The sequence below is a fragment of the Thunnus maccoyii genome, chromosome 1, assembly GCF_910596095.1.
Source record: "Thunnus maccoyii chromosome 1, fThuMac1.1, whole genome shotgun sequence".
NCBI classification, from domain to species: domain Eukaryota; kingdom Metazoa; phylum Chordata; class Actinopteri; order Scombriformes; family Scombridae; genus Thunnus; species Thunnus maccoyii.
In genome coordinates this window covers 19,547,740-19,567,370 of record NC_056533.1, presented here as the reverse complement: position 1 = coordinate 19,567,370, position 19,631 = coordinate 19,547,740, and the positions used below count along the sequence as shown (strand labels likewise).

Here is a 19,631-nt window from a genome sequence, read left to right as displayed (position 1 = left end):
AGATTTTATATCCCACTTGTCTGTCATTTTATTTCCTGTATTTTCATTTTGGTGCGTCATCCCAGCTTCTCTTAAGGGATAATATCATTTCTGTGAATGTCAGAATTCTCTACTGTCAATCTTTGTTTTAGTTATTGAAAAGAAGAAACATCAGGGTATCACCAAAGTTGAATGAAATCACCACTGAAAATTAAAGAAGGCCCCTTTTCTAAAAAAGTAAACAAACCACACAATAAAACACCTTTTCAAGACTTATTTATTCTCCTACCATCCCAGTGTCACTTTTGATCATCACAGCATTCAGAATCATTGGCTCTCCTGGTACAGACAAGCTAAACATGAGATAAATAAATCAAGTAATGAGCTATTTTGCTTGAAAATCAGTAGTTAAATTCATCTTTTATAAGATGGTTACAAAATTGTTGGCACTTCATTGTATTTTTGGTATTCATGCAAACACCAGACTATGGTGTAATTTTCTACTGTCAGTACCCATCTAGTTAATGCATCTCTGTGAATGGAATTTGAACTGACTTTGGATTATCAACTTTAATTATCTTAGCAGCAGAAATTGTGGCAGTCATCATTTTCAGAATGATAAGGAAAATGGAAAATAAACATCTATTGAAACAAATTTTGAAAAAGCAAAGTATTTAAGAATAGAAAAGTGTGTTGTATCTAGCTTGCTACTTGGTCTATTTATCTTTCCAGTCATCTCACCCAATGCCAATAATTCTGGAGGGCACCGTAAATATTCAGTGAGAGAAGTGCAGTATTTTTATTTAGGCAATTGTCATTACACCACACATTCTTCATTGGGATGGAGAATGTGTGATGGATGGAGCATCGCCTCACCAAAACCCACTTCCACTGCTGAAGTTATTTGCAAGCAATGGAAAACCCTGTCACATTTTCAAGCAACACATTAAGTAATAGCCTCAGCGTGATATTTTGTTTTGAACCGCTCCATTGATTTATGTTTCACGTCATGTCCCGGCATTTTGATGTAAATCTCAGTGTCTGAACTTCATGTGGAAGTTCTGCTCACGCGCAGTGGACACAATTTTTAGTGCTAATCTTACTTTCCAGGCTATTTCCCACCCTGAGAGGCTGTACAGATGGAGGTGCTGTTATTCTGCTGACCTCATACCCTGTCTGTCATTCAAAAACAAAGCTTAAAATCTTCTGGCAGCCCAGAGTGCATTAAGAACCCCTTGCTTGAAAAACACAATCATTGTGTGTGTGTTTGTGTGTGTGAGAGAGAGAGAGAGAGAGAGAGAGAAAGAGAGGAGAGGGAGAGAGAAGGAGGGTGTGTGTATTGCACATCTTAAGTTAAAGCACAGTGTCCAGAGTTCAACCTGAACTCGTCTATTCAGCACCATGAAACATTATGTGCGTGCAAGGTGGCAAATTGGGGCCTCTTGGTCCGCTTTGTGTTCTCACTCTGGCTGTGTCTGTCGGCTCTGGGTTTTCTCTCTCTGCGGTCTGGCTGTTTCACATCAGATATCATGGCTGCTTCGGCCTTTCCAGCTTCATTAAGGGCTCTGCGGTGTCTGAATCGCTGTGGTGCTTTCTCTCTCGTGGGGGCTCAACCTTGCTGCAGCGTGTCCAGGAGGGGGAGCGCATGTACCCACCTCTGGGCAGCACAGGCTGATGGGAACCTAGGCACCAGAAACACAATGATTTATGATCCACAGGAGTCCAAAGTTTTTGCAGATATGAGTACAGATGCAGTGTTTTTATGTCATAAGGAAACAGACCCAGAAGAATCACTTTGCATCCCTGTCACACGCAGAACTAGGGCTTGGAAATACAAATGTCTTAATGTTTATTGGCTTCGGTATGCACAATTCTAAACTATTTATAGTTTATAGTTTATAAACTATTCTATACTATTTAAATCTCCAGAACTCACTCAGCTGTTAAAATGCAACAGAGGCAGTTGCTGCCTGCCTTTATTCTGTCCATTAAGACCATTTACTCACACTTTTAGGTATTTTTTGAAGAATGGAAGAGGGAAAGTGATCTGCTTGGGTGGGGTAAGAAACTGTCTTATCTTATTTGATAAGTCTTATTTTAGGCATCTGAAATGATCCACAGAAGGAATATTCCTCACACAAACCTCTTTGTTTAAACCAGTAAACATCCATTCATAAATACTCTCACTGCCGCAACTTTGCCAACATCAACTCTTTCTTCTGTTATATTTTAGCCATACAGAGAAAGAGTTTTCCAGTTTTGTAGCCACTGCCGCTTCACACCACTTGGTGGTGATGTCCAACCTATCAGGAAGACAACAAGGCAGCAGAAGGAATGACTGATAGAGAGCTGACAACTCACTCTGACCTTTCACTGCCCATATCACTCTCATGTTAGGGCTCTTAAGTGAACGTCATACTCAGTACCTGGCTTATAAATCTCCCCAAAGCTACATCCATTTTCTCAGACACATTAGAGACAGAGAGAGAGAGAGAAATGGCGGTGGGAGAAAAGACATATTGATCTCAGAAGATTGATGGTGTCTCTGCTGGATTTTAATGAGTAGGACGGCAATATGCTGGGAAGAGTCTGCTGCAGAAAGCGCCACAAACACCCAACTGCTTTAAATGTAGTTATATAAATGTGTACCCGCAATGTGTACATACTCCATTTACATGAATGTGTGAGTGTGTGCATAATGGGCATCTTTTTTTCCATTCCTTGTGTGCATTGTTCAGATGTCTGTTGACCTGTTTCTGCCCTGATATCTGATTAAAAGACTGATGAACATGAATTGAAACACACTCATAGGAATGTCTGCACACCTGAGAGGTCACATAAAGTAATTACATACCTCTGCACAACATAAATAGATTTTCCCCTTTCTTTCTTTCTCCTCCCCTTTGTCTCCCTCTCTCTTGCTGTCACATAGCATACCCTGAGCTATGGGGTATTGTGCAGTAGTCCTTCTGTGCTGCTGGCTAGCAGCCATTAGATTCTTCAGTCAGCGTGTTGCTGCATAACTTACTGCTCCTGAAACACAAAACTCTCCTACAGAAAACCTGTGAAGGCACAAGGAAAACTGTTGCAGAACACCAAATGTGTGTTTATATGTGCACATGTACTGTAAAGGCAAACACATATGTGATGACACCCTTTTCTTTCACTCCATTCAAGGGAAACAATACCCAGTTCATCTATGCATGATAATCCTAGCACAGCTCAATCAGTCACTGTGAACTGGGGTGAGTATTTTTTAAAGATAACCTGTAGTGTGATGCAGAGTCTGGAGCTGCCCTGAAGGAACTGAATTGAGCTGGAATCTGACCTTTTACATTCAACAGAGCTTTTATAGTGGATATATGAATGTGTTCTCCTGTTCCTAAGGGGTAAATCATGAAGTTCTTGCAGCACTGCTCTCTATGGGCTGAAATTTTACATCATGTTTCAAGTACAGCCACATCCCAAGCAGTGATGTCACTGCAGGTGTTGTATCAATGACAGCAAACAGGAAACACCTGCTTAGACATCACTGTTGAGGGTAGCCCTCTGCATTTTTACTTGTTTGTTGTGAAGTTTTGTTGCAGTTTGTGACATGAAACATAACTTGTCAGAGATGGGACCTACATGTCTCACGGGTCTATATAAGGCAATTAAACAATATCATCAAATGATTTGAGAGTGACAAATATAATGCTATGGGGAAAAAACTATGGACGGACAATTAATTTAATGAGCTTTCTTTAAAATGTAATTGTTCTGTCTATTCCTGCTTCCTATTTTCTGTGTCACTTCATCCCTCCATACGTCTACTAAAGAAATCTTTAGCCAAGTCAACAAATCTAACAAATATCTTCTCTAAAACACGACTCATATTACATGGACATGAAAAAAGTAAACAAGAAAAAAACACGATAGGTTGTACTGCAATGTCATCAGTTAAAATCCTGTTACTGACTCCAATGAAAGAATAGAAGGCCAAAGCTATGCCTGTGGTAGTTTTTCAGGGATGTGGGTAAACTTTATGGTTCATCAAGCTCATTTGAGAGTAAAACAAAGAGCAAACCAATTCGACAAAGTCAGCCTTTTGTTCTGTATCTCTGTAGCTGCTCTAGAAAGAGACGCATGACGAAACACTAATTGCTGTATGTTCTCGGCTCTCTGGATTAAAGCTATGAAGAACAATTGAACAACGTTCGCTAATTTTGGTAGAACTATCCGTGTAAATATGGCTTTAAGCTACCGAAGAGCAGGAAGTGAAAAAGAAGAACATGGGAATAGAAGAATGGAAACGGGAAAAGAGAGACAGCAGAGTAAACAAAACAAACGAGACATAAGGATCTATAAATAATGTGTTAGTGTAGTTACTCAGATTATGATAACTGTTTAAATGGCTTTTGAAAGAACAGGCCTTGTTTCCAGCAGGGAAAACTGAATTATTCAGAAACCTACATTTAGCATGAACTCACTCACCCACCTTCTTCTCCCCTCTCCTCTCTCCTCTTTGCTTGCTTTAACCTCTCCCTCAACTCTTACATGCCCTCCACACACTGGCACACACTCAGCAGTTTCCCACCAAGTCTTATGCTCACACAGCTCAATACTAGCTGACCCACATTTGCTATGCTAACTTTGGCACAAATTAATTATATTTCTGTCCTTCTCTTTCTCCCTCACCCTGAACTCACTGATGACTTTATGAACACACCCAACCCTTCCCATCTTTGTTCTGTTACCAGCTTACTGTCTTTATATTGCCTTTGTCACACAGTTTGCAGTATGTCAGTATAGCTAATAGCTTTATCAGAGTTGTTTAAGAGTTATCAATAATTGCCCTGCATGAAATCTGAGGGTTGAATGATGAGGAAGGTTTTAGGGAATCCAGATGCAACAGAACAGCTGGTCCTCACAGCTGAGATTTGTGCAATAAGTCGATGTTTGCATAAATCCTTTTTTGCACACACACACACACACACACACACACACACACACACACACACACACACACACACACCACTGTCATTCACAAATGACAAAAAGAAAGATGTGCTGGAGACACAAATCTGGCAACCAAAAAGGGCCGTAAGGTGGAAAACAAATTAAGTAAACAGATGTTACTGTCTCATCTGCACACTATTAAAATGATGTCTGATAGACTCTTTTATCCAGAAATGACTTACAGCACTAAAACTCCATGCATTGTTTGCACATTCAGCCCCAGCGGTATTCAAAGCACTGACCCTGGCAGTCTTGCAGGCAGTCCTGGCGACATTCACGAACATTTGGCATCTGTCAAGTTCACAGTATGTGTTGACACCACCTTAGCTGCACTGTTTTTGCTGGGTCTCACAACAAAAACAGCTTGCCCTTCCTGCTCAGCCTCAATAATTATAAGCACTAGGAAACATGTACAGACAGCTAAGTTTCTAGTCTTTCAGTCTATTTTCTGTAAAATCCTGTGCAGCTTTACATGCAGAACACTTTGCAGTTGTTTTAGTGTCTGCATGCTTCTGCTTAAAAGCACCTTCAGCCATCTGTGACTGCATCTATCTTGGAATATTATCCTTTTTTTGTACACACCATATCTGAGGCAGACATTGGCAATAAAGGATAAAGGCAAGCAGAGAGATGCAGATAGAAGGAGAGGTGCTTAATGGTTCTGTGTGGTAAAATGAGAGGTATTTGGAGGCAAGATGAAGAAAGATACTGCACAAAGTTATACATCTTAAGTCTAACGGTTAAGGACTTTCAACAAAGAAAAAATGTTTGCCGCATTCTCAGATGGCTGATCTATTTTTATTCATGATTTATATACATACAGATAAGAATACAAGAGTGAATGACACACTGATCTTTGTGAGGTTGCCAATTGCATAAATTAACAATAAAAACAGATCACTCATCTGAATATGTCATTCTGAATAAACAAACATTTAATCATTGTTTGGTTTTTATTTTTCTCACAGATCTTCGGCTGTGCAAATTAAATCATTGAATATCATAAGAGTGTTATACAGCTGTCCATTCCTTGACAGCAGGACTTTATCTTGATTGGAAGAGAGCAGAGCAGCGGATGTGAGATGTTGGACTGGAAGTCTCTTGGCTGTTGCATCTCCTGCACCTGTACTTTCTGGCTACTGAAATGCAGCTGTGGCCTGTGATTGATAAAGGCTGGAAAAACTTGGTGTTTTGGTGTTGATGAGAATGGAAGAGGGGGACAAGTTGACTATTCTGCACAGTTGTGGGAAGATGGATTTATATTATGAGGGGGAGTAGAGTGAGAGTGAAGAGGTAAAAAGACACAGACTAAGGTGATGTTGTACAATAGAGACATTTTCTGATCTGTTGTTTGAAGGCGTAGGTTTTGCCTTGAAAAAGTCTTTGTGCTAGTGCCTTGGTGTAGCTCAGTTGGTGCTCTAGACAATGCACCTCTTTTCACTAAGAAACAAAGAAAAAGTTTAATTTTTTGCACACATGATTGTCCTCTGCAGTAAATGCTGCACAACATCTTCAATTTAAAGAATTGGCTGTAGAGTTGCAGACAGCAGCTGTAGCACAGATGGCCCACTGGGACAATAACTCACACTTAACAGGCTGTGCCATGATATGAAACATTAGTAATAGACAGTAAAAAGAAGGAAGGGAGGGGAAAGATGTTGTTGAAGAACAGGGTAATGATATAATATGAAATCTGGGAGAAAAAGAGTGAAAGCAACATGTAGAAAGAAAGAGGAAAAACCCTGTTTTATAATGTTTTAAACGGAGGTCCTGGCTGTCTCTCATTGGAGTTGTAAGTATGTCTGACTACACAAAATCTGCTTTGTCCAGCATGGTCTGTTTCAATGGATTTAAACAGTGGAGTCTGTTTTTCATGCCTGCATATACACGTCAACCTTCACCATTTGTATCTCTGTGAAGTCACTGTCACCATGGTACCACTACATCTGTTTTGAACCTATTACGTATTCTCAGCTAAACAATTATGTGAATTGGTTAAACCCCCAGTTAACAAAAGTATCACAACTGAAAGTCTGACATTTTTGTCAAGAAAAAAATTGATGTTTTAAATATTTCGACCAGCACTACCAATGCACAGAATTTACTATTATTTGTAAGACATTATCTAAACTGTGAGCTGGCATGAAACCCTGTGTGCCTGCTGAGAGGCAGGATTGTTGCAGGAGAGAGTTCACTGTCTGCATGCAGGATGAGGCACCCAGGTCATAAATAAAACATGGGAAAGATTTCTTGCTTCCTTTAGCAAACAGGGAGAAAGATGGACTGGCCTTTATCCTGTACCTCTGCTGTGACACACATGCAGGGTGAACTGTCTCACCTTTTAATATGCATATATGCAACTGCATTTGATTAATTTGGATTGCATGCGACTAGTCCAGTGCTATCAGATGAACACAACATTGTTTCCTTTCATTTCTACTTTTCAGATTGAAAGAATTCCCAGTTCTCAGAGTTAGTACTTTTATGTATATAAGATAGTTTCTCATAAGAATCTTAACAGTGTCAAATTTGAGCAGTATGAAAATGAAAAGGGCAGTTTAACACTGACACTGAAATATGTCTTTGATGAATCTCTAAAGGAGTCACATGATGTATCATATCATTATGGTTCAGCAGGCCCTCTAAGAACCCTGCTGGGTTACAATGATTCGAAACTCTCTCCTAAATGTACACACACACTTAAAAACAAATACAGTAAACAAGAAAAGCATCATGTGAACCTTGAGTTTATACAGTGTACTGTATGTAGATACAGACTGGGAGAAATATTCTACTCCCCTCAGGATAATGAGCGTTACCAAATTCAGAATTATTGTTACATGTTTTCATTTGCAGACAAGACATTTTAATTTCTAAAAAAATCACTGAGTTGAGTTGATGGGCGGCAGGGGCAAAATTAAATTTGAGAAATGCATCCCTCAACAACCGAATAGTTTGTGTAACATACTGACTCTGCCAGGCTTATTCAAATGAAGCTAAAGGGCAGAGGATTGCCAAGAAAATATCATGCAAGAAAAAGAAATTGTTTCTTATTATTCCTGTTTGCAGTCAGATAAATGAAAATCTACACATGGGCCATGGAACAGCACATCTGTCTGCACATCTTAAAAGGGGAACTCCTCCAATTTTACACATCATACTGCATATTTGAGGAAAGTTGTATATGTTTTGTTGCTCCAGAGGAAGATGTGTGAAGTCTGATAAATGAATTTTATGAAAATGAATGAATCAATCAATTGATGTCACTTGAGGCAACATCAGTTGATGCTTAAGACTACAAGTTTGAAAATGAAAAAAATCTGGGGGTGTGAAGTTAGTAAGAAGTGAGGTTTACCAGACCTCTGTAACCCGTTCCTCATCTGTGCTTGAGGCCAGTGGTTCTAGGTTCCATTAGCTGTTACTAGCATAACACACCCGAATCTGTGCAGTTGGGTGAGTCAAGTCAAATTGCATTGTGAATAATGTAGGAGCCAGGTTTTGACAAGGAAGAAGGATGCATGGAATAAAATCTGACCATTGAATGTTATAGGAGTGCAATTCTAAATCAGTGGTGTACTCTTTTTACAACACACTTTACATGTGAAGTTTACTGGTCTATGCGTACACATTGTTTATATCTTTGTGACTGATGGCTTACTGTACAAGTCCAAAGTCACTAAGAATGTAAAATACAATTTTATCTTAAAGTTTCAATGTTATATTTTTTGCACAAACCTCAAGTGAATCTAGATGTTGTTTTTGCAATGAAAGACGTCCCCCTTTCCTTTATTTTCCAGTTATTCTTGCTTATTGTAAACATATGCATTTCATTTTTAGCAGAACTTACCTGCTGGGGACTCGTTGTGGTTCTCCTCATCAGAGTCAGCAAAAACCTCAGCGAGCTCCTGGTCAGACATGTCAGTCAGCTCAGTCAGATCCAGGAGGTCAAAGTGCACTTCCAAAGAAGACACACTACTCAGGGGTTCTAGGTGGCAGAGAGAGAGAGAGAGAGAGAGAGAGAGAGAGAGAGAGAGAGCATGCTTTTCAGTCTGGGGGAGAAGTTGAGAGATTAAAATGATCCACTCATATTTGCTGACATTGCAGAAGAGCAGTTGCTCTTTTAAAAGAAGTGAAGGATAAACTGCATATGGTGTGAACACAAAGCTCCTCAGCCCATCGTGTAATGCTGCTCTTGAATCTCCATTGTACTCAAGCAGATCAATAGCTGGCTCTTGCAGTTCTATTGTAAAATCGATTTCAACGAAGAACCAATTTACTCTTTTATCCAGTTTTATCTGTACATCTCTTGTAAATCCAAGTGCTGTCTACTTCAGAAATATTTCAGACACGGTGGGTTTCTTTAATCTCCCTCTAAGCTTGACGCTGTAGTCACTGAGTGTCTCTTTTTCACGTGACACATGTGTGTTAACACGGGCAGTGACTGAAAAAATGAAACAAGAGCTCAAGTGTGAGGATGAAAATAGGATATATAGCGAGTTCCCTGATACATTGTGATCCCCATTTTTCTCCTGAGTGTGTAGCACCTGTTCATTTCTGCACAAGCCTCTGATTCCTCAGCAGGAGTCACTACTGCTGCACAGGGTCACGTTCACATGCGCTGGGCATCAACGTGCCAGGTTCAGCATTCTAGTCAGGCTGCCTCCAAATCTGAAATGTTTTATGTAATATATGTAAAGTGAAATTTATTCAAAAACTAGAATCCAAGTATATCTGCTTGACTCAGCATCATGCAAGTTAGGAACCGATTCTGTGTAATAGAGCTGAACTAATCTACCATTACAGTGAGAAAAATGTTTAGAGACCGTACCGAGGCAGACAGAAGTGTGTTTGTATTTCCTTATGAATCAGTGGATGTCTTCCTGCCATGCAACGTCAAGTCTGAAAGAAACACTTCACTTGCTGTTTGTGGGCGTGACTTTGTGAAAAAAACAGTGGGTTGCAAGACATGTTGAAGGCTATTATTACCCCATTTGCGTGCCAGTTTCCAGGCTGTTTAAGACAAAGCTTCAGGCTGAAGTAGAGCTCACTCCCTTACTGCTCTTTGTCTGCTGTTACATTTAATTGTCTGCATCATTGATTTAAAGAAGAGTAATCATCAGCGGCTGGTAATGGTGCTATGTTTAAGATAGATAGATTCAACACCAGGAATGCCGGGAGACACAAGGAATGAGAAATAAGGAAGCAGTGACTATGTGAGAATACAGATAAGAACCATTAAAACTGGACCAAAGTGTTGCTGTAGCTTGATGTCCTGATGAACCACCTTTAGATGAAAGTGATCAGGAAAAACAAAAAGATTCATTTCACCTCTCCTCTATTTCACCCCAAAACCATCTGCTCTACTAAAAACCTACTGTTTATTTTTACTGTCATGTTCAAAACCAAGACTGGGTCACACACTCGCCCTGACCCGTGACAAGCATGAATATTTACAAAGACAGTGGCCCAGCATAAAAGTTACAAATATAATGGACAGGCTATTAAATTTACATATATTGTCATTCATATGGAAAGAGAGAAACATAGTGACAGAGATGACAGCAAAGATGTGAAAGAAGACCAAGAAAACTGAGGAGGCAAAAATGAAAAGATTGCAGGTAACTGAACTGTGGGATTCCTCAGGGCTCTACTTCAGGTCCCATCCTTTTGTGCCCCTAGATGTTCCAACTTGGAAATGTTATTGCAAACAAATATACACTTGTATATATGTTGTTTTCCGCTAAATTCCACATTAAAATGAAACCATGTACATTTAAGAATTGCCTTGCAGACATCAAATGTTGGATGTCTAAGAACATCTTGAAAACAAATCAGTATTTACTCTATTTCTCCTTCAGGTCCTGGAATCTTGATTGTCTGTTCTTCAACATAAAGCTGTTGGCATGAAACCAAAAGATGTTTTTTTATGTCATCATCCATGTTATTACATGTTCTTGTTTAAATTTGGGGATTTGGACTCTTTATCTATCTATCTCTACCAATCTATCACTGTTTCAGTCACATGTGATTTAGAGTCCAGCAGTTAAACAAGATTTGAACCATTTTTTGAAACAAAGAAACCAAATCTTCCAGGTTCAACTCTAGTCACCAGTTTGATATAGAATGATTTTGTGATTTTACTGATCAGTCACAGTTAATTTTGTCACCCTGATACATTGCAGATATCCAAGTTCTGTATATGGAAAGATCTGCCTTGGAAAATGACATAATATCACTGTTTAAATCACAAAGGATGTATAGTATTATATCATTGGAGACTCTAGAGCTACACATAGCTTCAATAAAGGGTTAAACTAGCTAACCAGGTTCCATCCTCACATCATTGACCACTTCACCACATGTAATTAAACGGCAGCACAGGAAATGGGCAGGATCAGCAGTAAGCAGTGAGAACTATTTCACACCCAAAGCTTTGGCCAATGTCTGCTGTCTGATAGTGACTGTGGTTGTTTATATTTGTTGGAAAAAGTAAATACTGCAATATGCAAACATTGCTTGGCAAGAGAAAATAGAAATAGTTTAAAAAAAAATTAATTTCATATTTCCCATCACTTCAGATTGTTTCTTTGCTTGTAAATACAGTTAACATATCCCACAGTCTGGAAGGTGCTTCCTTAGAGCCTTTCAGTATTTTTAAAATCCCTTTTTAGGGGGAGTGAAAAAAACTCGAGAAAGTGAAACAGCGACGTTGGAAATAATGGAGAAGGAGATGAGGATGAAAGAAAAGAAAATAGAAGAAATGAAACAATGTAAGATTGAGGAATGACATAAGCGCATTGTGTAAAACAAAACACTCTCTACATTATATTCTGCCATTATTTTCAACTGGTTTCCCATTCTGCTGTGCTTGTTTTTTAATCCACCTTCCCCCCATCTCTTTTTTTTTCTCTCCCACACCCTTTCTCCTTGAATAATTGATCAGTGCGTTTTCTCTCCCAGGCAGACAGACTGAAACAACTGCCTCCATCTCAAAGGCCAATCACAGGAGCTGCGAGACGCTGGTAGGGAGGGCTGGCAATAGAGAATTCACACTGAGACTCTCAAAAAGAAAAGAAAAACCAGAGGATTTTGCGCCTAAAGCAGAAAGATGATGTAAAAGACCACTACCTCTTCTTGCAGAAGCATGCAGCTTGACAGCCTGTAAAGTGTAATTTGTGTGTGTTGATCCATTTGACTCCTTCTTGACATATTCTAATTTTTGTCAACATGCCCTTAATCTCACACTTTATATTCATGCCTTTGTAGTTAATGTGTGTGAAATAAAGCTCCCTTTAATTCACTGAAAGTAATGTGATGTTTCCTTTCATTCAGAAAATTACAGTGAGAAAAATAATTGTTTGCATATTGTAAATTTTATGTTCTATTGAAAAAATCCTGTTATTTTTTTCTTTCCTTTCCTCTCTCAGCATGTGAGAAAGACGGATTCAACTGGAGGAACAAAAAGAGTAGAATAGGGAGGATGGGTATAAGGGAGGAGTTCACATTTGGGAGAAGGGATAAGAGAGGAGAGGGGATGTGCCTTGCATGCTGGATCTGGGTAATCCCCTTTCTTCTCTACCCTGAGGTCATCAGTCCGGCCTGAACAGCTGGCAATGATGAGTGAGCTGTGGTTGAATGAGGATGGGTGAGACAAGGCTAAGCCATTGAGGTAGGATGTTAAACACGTAATGCCAAAAAAATATCTCAACTAAACTATAAAATTAACTCTCTGTAAGTGTTTTTTTCCCCACAGTGATTAAGCACACAGGCACTTCACACACCATTTCACAGTTTTAATCATAAACATTCTAATTGGGTGCAATTATTTCCTGTTGCATTCTTTACTAATCACCAAACAGCTGACAGGAAATGAGCCATACTTAAGTTTTTTTGCATCCCTAATTTCTCTTTTCTTCCTGGTTTCTGCAATTCAAGATCAATACAAACAGATTTCACACTTTTTCACACTACTCTACATTTTACCCCACATTTCTTATCTTAAATTCCTGAAGATCCACCCTATCAGAATAACAAATTAAATTTCTCTACACTGCAGTAGATATGGGTTTGTACTGCAGTAGATATGAGTTTGTATACTGTATATGTGCGCATATCTGTACTGCATGTTCTTTTTTTTAAGTGATTCATCTTCCATGACAAAACTGACAACCTGCTCTTTTCTGGGATAAGATTTTTGTTTTTTAGAGTAGGCTGTTGGCTCCAGGCTTCTAAAAAATAAATGTTGCAGATGACTCAGGAGCCATTATGGTCCACCTTTAGGAGATAAAACTGCAGCACTAGGAAGGAAGTTTGTTGCTGTGCCATTAAGGATAAAGCTGCAGCGTGGCTCTGAGATAAAACCTTAAATAAATAGTCTCCATAAAATGCAAAAAACAGGTAGAGTATTGAATATGACCCCTGATTTCTTGATGATATGGCTGACAATTAATGTAAAAAAGAGCATTGATCATTATGTTGAAATCATGTTTTTTCAGGATGGGATTTTAAAAGCATGTTGTAAATATTTACAACTTTAACTCTCTTTCTGTGTGTTGGTCTTGCTCTCTATTCATCTACCTTTATAGCTCTAGCCAGGTGGCATGACTAGTTAGCGGTTCACATTAAAGCACAGAAACACAGACATTAGCCTCTGGATGAGCTGTCTCTCTGAAAAACTGTTTAGTTAGTGAAGCAGATAAAGGCGGCCTTGTCACTCATGTAGCCCCAGTATCCGTCTCTGTGTGTTTATGTGCCCTGGGCTCTGAGTCTGGCACGTACAGGGAAGCCTCTGTATGGGACTGATGCACAAAGAGTCCTTTCAGCCGAGGCTGTGGTGCAGCGATCTTTGAGAATGTGGGATCAGAATACCTAAAATAGGCGATGATCATTCAGTGTAGAATCTGCAGATAAACCTGAACTGTACCAGATACTGTCTGGTCCAGAATTATATGTGTGCAATGTGTGTGTGTAAGTAAGATATTAATGGTCCTTTAGAGGCACTTACTATTGATCAGGCATCTTTCTTATGGCATTTTCCAACTATTATTAACCTGTATCCCCTTTTCACCACCAATTAATATTCATCACTACTTCACATTCTTAATAGCTTTCTTTTCTTTACTTCCTCCCCCACCCGATACTTACGTCTCTTCTCAGTGATGTGCAGCAGACTAGCTGTGTGCCCTGACAGGCCGCCCTCCTCCTCCCCTGCTGTGTGCTGGAACAACTCCTTGGATAGGTCGGTTGAGCTGGAGGGCTTCAGCAGCTTCTGGATATCTTTATTGGGCTCTATTAACACATACAGACACAGAGAGTTAAAGGGAGTAAAAGGATAAAAAGATAGATTTATTTATAATAGGTTTTTGTATTTTTATTGAAAGATTAACACAAGACAGTTAAAGGCATCAAAACAGTGCAAAATAACAAGTCTACAGTTATGTACAGTGATTATACTCCATGTATAACCACAACTGTGTTTTCCCTACAGTAGGTAACTGCATCACCTGTCCACTGTAATGTTTTAATAACTCAACTGTCTACTACACATTCTGTACACCACTGATAAGGCTATACATGTCTTCACAGCCAGTCTTCTGTCTGTTAGAAATAGGATTGAAAAGTATTACAGATTTGTGATTCCTTGAAATTAGTCTACTTGGCCATGTGAAGACATCTAATTCAATGTGTTACAGCCTGGTCATGCTCCTTATTCAAGCTAGCTGAAATACATCTCAAACATCCATTCAAAATAGAAAACAAGTTCACACAGGCTGTTAACAACTCTGGAAATAGAAGATACTTAAAATAGCACACCCTCAAATACAGTTTGCACAAACTCTAAATTGGTTAAACCTGATGAAGGTTAAATGTCTGCCTGAGTATGTGATGAGGCTGAGTGGAAAGGACAAGAGTACAAGAAGTACAAAATTTAGTTGAAAGAATATAGAAAAATATAAATTGCAATATAAATTACTTTCCGAACACTAATTTCCAAATTGCATGAGGCTGAAGTGATATGATTACAAACTATTCTGTTGCTATACATCAGGGATGTTGTGGACTAGTACAAACTCCCCCCTCCCAAAAAAAAATGATACTTTTTTTTCCAGGGAAAAATCACAGAAAAAAGAAAATCCATGCAAAAACCACACTTGTGTTATCTGAGCAACATTTATCAAAAATTACAGCAGGATGGCTTTTTAATGACAGCATGCGGAGCTGATAGATAGGGAGTGTGGGAGTGGCAGCTTCCTGATGGGCCTCACCAGATGGCTGGTACCATTTCTACTCGCAGTATGCTCCTAGACAGTTGAATTTCTCCTATCAGATGAAATGTGTGTTACAGCAAAGGCCAGGCCAGAACATGATGGATTCTGATTTCACCACGAGAAGCCAAGTGTTCATTGCTGACTATTGACTGATTGCTCCACAGAGAAGCCGCACAAACGGAAAGACTATAGCGTTACCTCTGCTGTTATAATGAAATGTTTGTTCAATATTTAGACTGTCTGCCAGCAGCTTTGGTTTCCATTTCCATCGGCAAACCCTCATTCTGGAAATCATCCTGAATAACTGTTCCTGATCTTTCCACCATCACTATGAAGCAGTTTAACATAACAGCATATGCATCCATCCATTCAAGCTCTATTCTTATCCCAATTAGTTTTTTTCCAGCCTAATCTCTACACAAGAGTTGGCTGTTGGAGTTGCACTATGTTCAGATTCATCAAACAGATTTTCCACGTTTTTTAATGAGCTATTTTTGTTCTATGGGTAAGGGCTTTACTGTATGTCATATAAAGAAATGACTGGTTTCAGTGACTCATAAACAGATATACTGTATGTACCGTCCAAGACATGTTCATGATACTAGACTTGAGTCAGACATAAACCTAAAATGCATCTCTCAGGATCATCTGCTATACTGATTTTTGCTGCTCTGACTATTTTGTGCAATCATGTATGTTCATATGTTTAGTATTTTGGTGGAAGATGAGTCTGGCTCTCAGTCAGGATGTTAATCAGTGACAGAAGAGAAGAGCTTTCCAAAAAAGTCACAGTATTATCTGCATGTAAAGGGAGACAAGTTTACACAGATGGGATGATGTAGCCACCACCTGCCAAAACAGCGGTGAAGAAGCATGAGTAAACAACTAGAATGTGAGTTACTGCTGGTAAAAGACAGTCAGCTATCACAAATATGGCAATTTCAGGTGATGGCTGACCCTGTCTGGAGCTGTCAGCCATGACTTTCTGTGAATCAACTAAACCTAGAAGACAGATGGAGAGAGATAAAGCGAGGAGGGAGGGGGCGGGGGGGGGGGGGGGGGGGGGGGGGTGTCTGAAAATGAAGGACTATACTAAAAGTGGACTCAAACTAAGTGTCTCAGTTGAATAAATCAATCATCGTTTGACTATCTAGTGCAGGCAGGAGGAATTAATATGCTCTCTCAACACCCTTTTCATCAGGTCATTGTGCTAGATCATTTCTCTATGTCTTGTGTCCTTAATAGCAATGTTTTTGTTTTATTTTACAGTTTCTCTGCTATGAGAGGTTTATATATGTAGTTCTCCAGAAACAGCATCAAAAATTATGAAAATAAGGTTCAGTCAAGACCCCATGTTGACCCCTGAATTAACTTTCCCATATGTTTACAGTGTTTTTGCTGCATTCTCTATCAGTATTAATTACAATGGCCACAGGTACAGCTGGAAATGATCCATCTACTGCTAGTTTCTTATTTCAGGATGTCTGTTGATTAAGACTGGTTGCTGTTTCTGCCACAGTGCCAACACTGCTATCTCAAAGTCACACTTTTTGACTCAGTCCCATGATAGATAATGATGTTTGGTCTAATTTAATTTCATCTTGGGAAACAAATAATATCTCAATTTGTCATGGGCAAGATAAAAATTTCCCCATTAAAAAAGACTATTAGTCTGAGTATTTGCTGACAGCGCAGCTTGCAGAGGCTGCAGAGCCATTGTTTTACCCCAGTGTACTATGCAGTAAAAAAACTGTTTTAATAGTGGGTTGACTGTAGATGTAGAGGAAACTAATGTTAATATACATACTAAAGTACACTTTACTACTTTATCTCACTTTACGTAATGCATATTATTTTTATAAATCACAGATGCTTTTATAATCTCTCCTATATCGGCATGAAACCTAACAATACTTTGTGTATCACCCCTGTGATCTCAATAATGTTTAGATGTTGCAGTGCAATGGTGGCATTGTGTGATGCCACCATACTGCAGGCTTCTCTGGATGGCCTTTACACAAAGGCCATGTGTCCACTATTGTACTGCAATTTGTATTTCATCAGTTCAGATTTTACATGACTGACCTATTATGTGTGGACATAAAAAGACTTGTACTGCTAAGCAATAGATTAAACAAGAAACTTGCATCTTTGGGAATGAAACCTCAGCAACTGGATCCAGAATGAGGACAATGATCACAGATAGTGTACTGGTGCACTGCTATATGTAATCCAAACATATATCAGTGACTAACTCTTGACTAGACCTTTATAAAAAGGTAGTGACATGAATCAAAAGCTCCTCTGACAAACAGTATTCAGGGAAGCTGTAGTCCAGCCATATAGAAAGTGTCTATCCAGTTATTCACACCATGAATATATTAAAAAAGACAGGAAATTCACAGCACAAGACAAAGGTACTCTACAAAAGCCATGCCCATGTAATGTAACATACACCATAGCAAAGAGAAAAGACAGAACAATAAATGGGTCTTACCTGGGCTCCCTGCCCCTCCCTGTGCCTCCATGCAGCTCAGCCGAGAGTGTCCTGCTGTTCACCACACCAGCATCGGAGAGTGGAGGAGACAAACAGGGAGGGAAGAAGGGAGAGGCAAAGGGAGAGTGTGTCTGTGTGTGAGACTGTGTGTGTGGGGTGTGTGCAGAGAAAGAGAGAGAGAGAGAGAGAGAGAGAGAGAAGAAGGGAGGGGGAGTGGGTAGACAGAGCGAGACCTCAGCTCTCCAAAGACTCTGCTCCTCCTTCTCTTTTTGTCCTTCGTTGTTCTAGATTTCCAAACCAAGTGATGTTGATTTCTCAGCTCGAACCGTCCACCTGCCCTGCTCTGCCATCAGAGCTGTCTGAGAGCTGCACTGCCTCACAGAGCGAGTCCACCACAGAGAGGGAGGTCTGGGAATAGCGGCATCACTGAATATGTCTAAGCCACTTGGTTTAGTAAGCGCAGCATTGTGACTTGGCTTGGTATGTACAGAATACACACAGAGAGAGATCCACAGCAAAAGAGGGAGAGAGAGAGACAGAAAGGGAGGGAGGCAGCTGGCACCCTGCCCAGACTGAGAGACAGAGAATGGGGTATCAGGGAGGGTTATGGATCACTGGAGGGAGGAAATTGTGTGTTCGTTTGTGTGTGTGTGTGTGTGTGTGTGAGAGAGAGAGAGAGAGAGAGAGTAATGTGTGTGTGCATGCGTGTAGCATAACAATGTGTGGATATACTTGTAGGCAAGTTATTGAACTAGATGATGGGTCAGTTCATGTCAAATATACACAGCTCATGTCTAGGTTCATGATGAAGGGATTTGTGTCAGTTTACACAGTTTTGCTCCTCAAGGACTTACATTGGTGTGTGCTATTTTGAAAAGTCATGACAGGTCAGGAATATACGTATCATGGACTTACTTGCCTATGATATTTGATAAAACTCTGAATCCCACCCGTTCAGAAAAGCAGGAAATGGTGCCTCTTTCTTCTGAGGAGAATCTGTTAGTAGAGCTCGCCCTCTGGTGGCAGGATCTGACTCTTCAGGTAATCATGTAAAAACACAAAATTAAACTCCATCAGCTGAGTGGACTCACAGCACACTGTCCACTTTAATGAGAGTCCACTACTAATAGCTGTACAAGAAAACAGAAACAACTATAACAAAAATTATTTTCTAGTTTGAAAATATTATCAAAAGCCCTTGAAATAAATGCTATAGATTAATTAGATAACTTTATTAATCTCCAGAGGGAAAAATAGTTTGGTCAGACAGGTCACAGCAGACAACATACAAATGACATGAGCCAGTGGTAGTAAGTTGTAGCTTAGTAGTAGCCGAACAGTAACACAAATTAACACATATTCCAAGAGGACATTAGTGTCGCTCAGGAGGCAGCCAAGTAACTAAACTAAAAAACAAAATACAATCAGTCAGTTAATAAATAGGCTTAAAAGGCCAAATACATGTGATGCACCTAAAAAAGGGGGAGCTATAAAATAGGAAATAAGTATGAGATGAAACTTTAAAAATGAATAGCTGAATAACTGAATAGCTGTAAAACATTTACAGCTGTGGCCACAAAAAAGTTTATTGTACTGTGAAGCGTCTTGGATCAGTAAGACTTCACTCAACGCACTTTTTAAACAACTAAAACACTAAACAGGGGATGACCTTCGAACTTAATTATGGTTTGAATTCTTTCCTCCAAAATTGCCTATTCATTCACAGTTTATACATTTAAAACTAGTTTTTAGAGGTTGATCGTGGGTTTATGGGTTTCTTTTAAAACGGAGAGATCCCAGAGCCCTGAATCATGTTCATGTGTGGTGCTTTGCCCATGTGCTCATCATAGTTAGGACTGAAACATAGATTTTGTTTCAAAGATGGTAAA

The 19,631-nt window shown here is 39.5% G+C and overlaps 1 protein-coding gene across 1 annotated transcript; it reads right to left on the bottom strand.

The window, feature by feature from the left end:
• Positions 1–249: 249 nt before the first annotated feature.
• dbndd1 (dysbindin domain containing 1) lies at positions 250–18,737 on the bottom strand. Its single transcript, XM_042406612.1, has 4 exons — positions 17,743–18,737; positions 14,122–14,265; positions 8,825–8,962; positions 250–1,661 (listed from the first exon to the last, which is right to left on the bottom strand). Exons 1-4 carry the CDS (start codon positions 17,771–17,773, stop codon positions 1,507–1,509), a joined length of 468 nt encoding a protein of 155 aa, XP_042262546.1. The 5' UTR covers positions 17,774–18,737; the 3' UTR covers positions 250–1,506.
• Between the last annotated feature and the right edge of the window lie 894 nt (positions 18,738–19,631).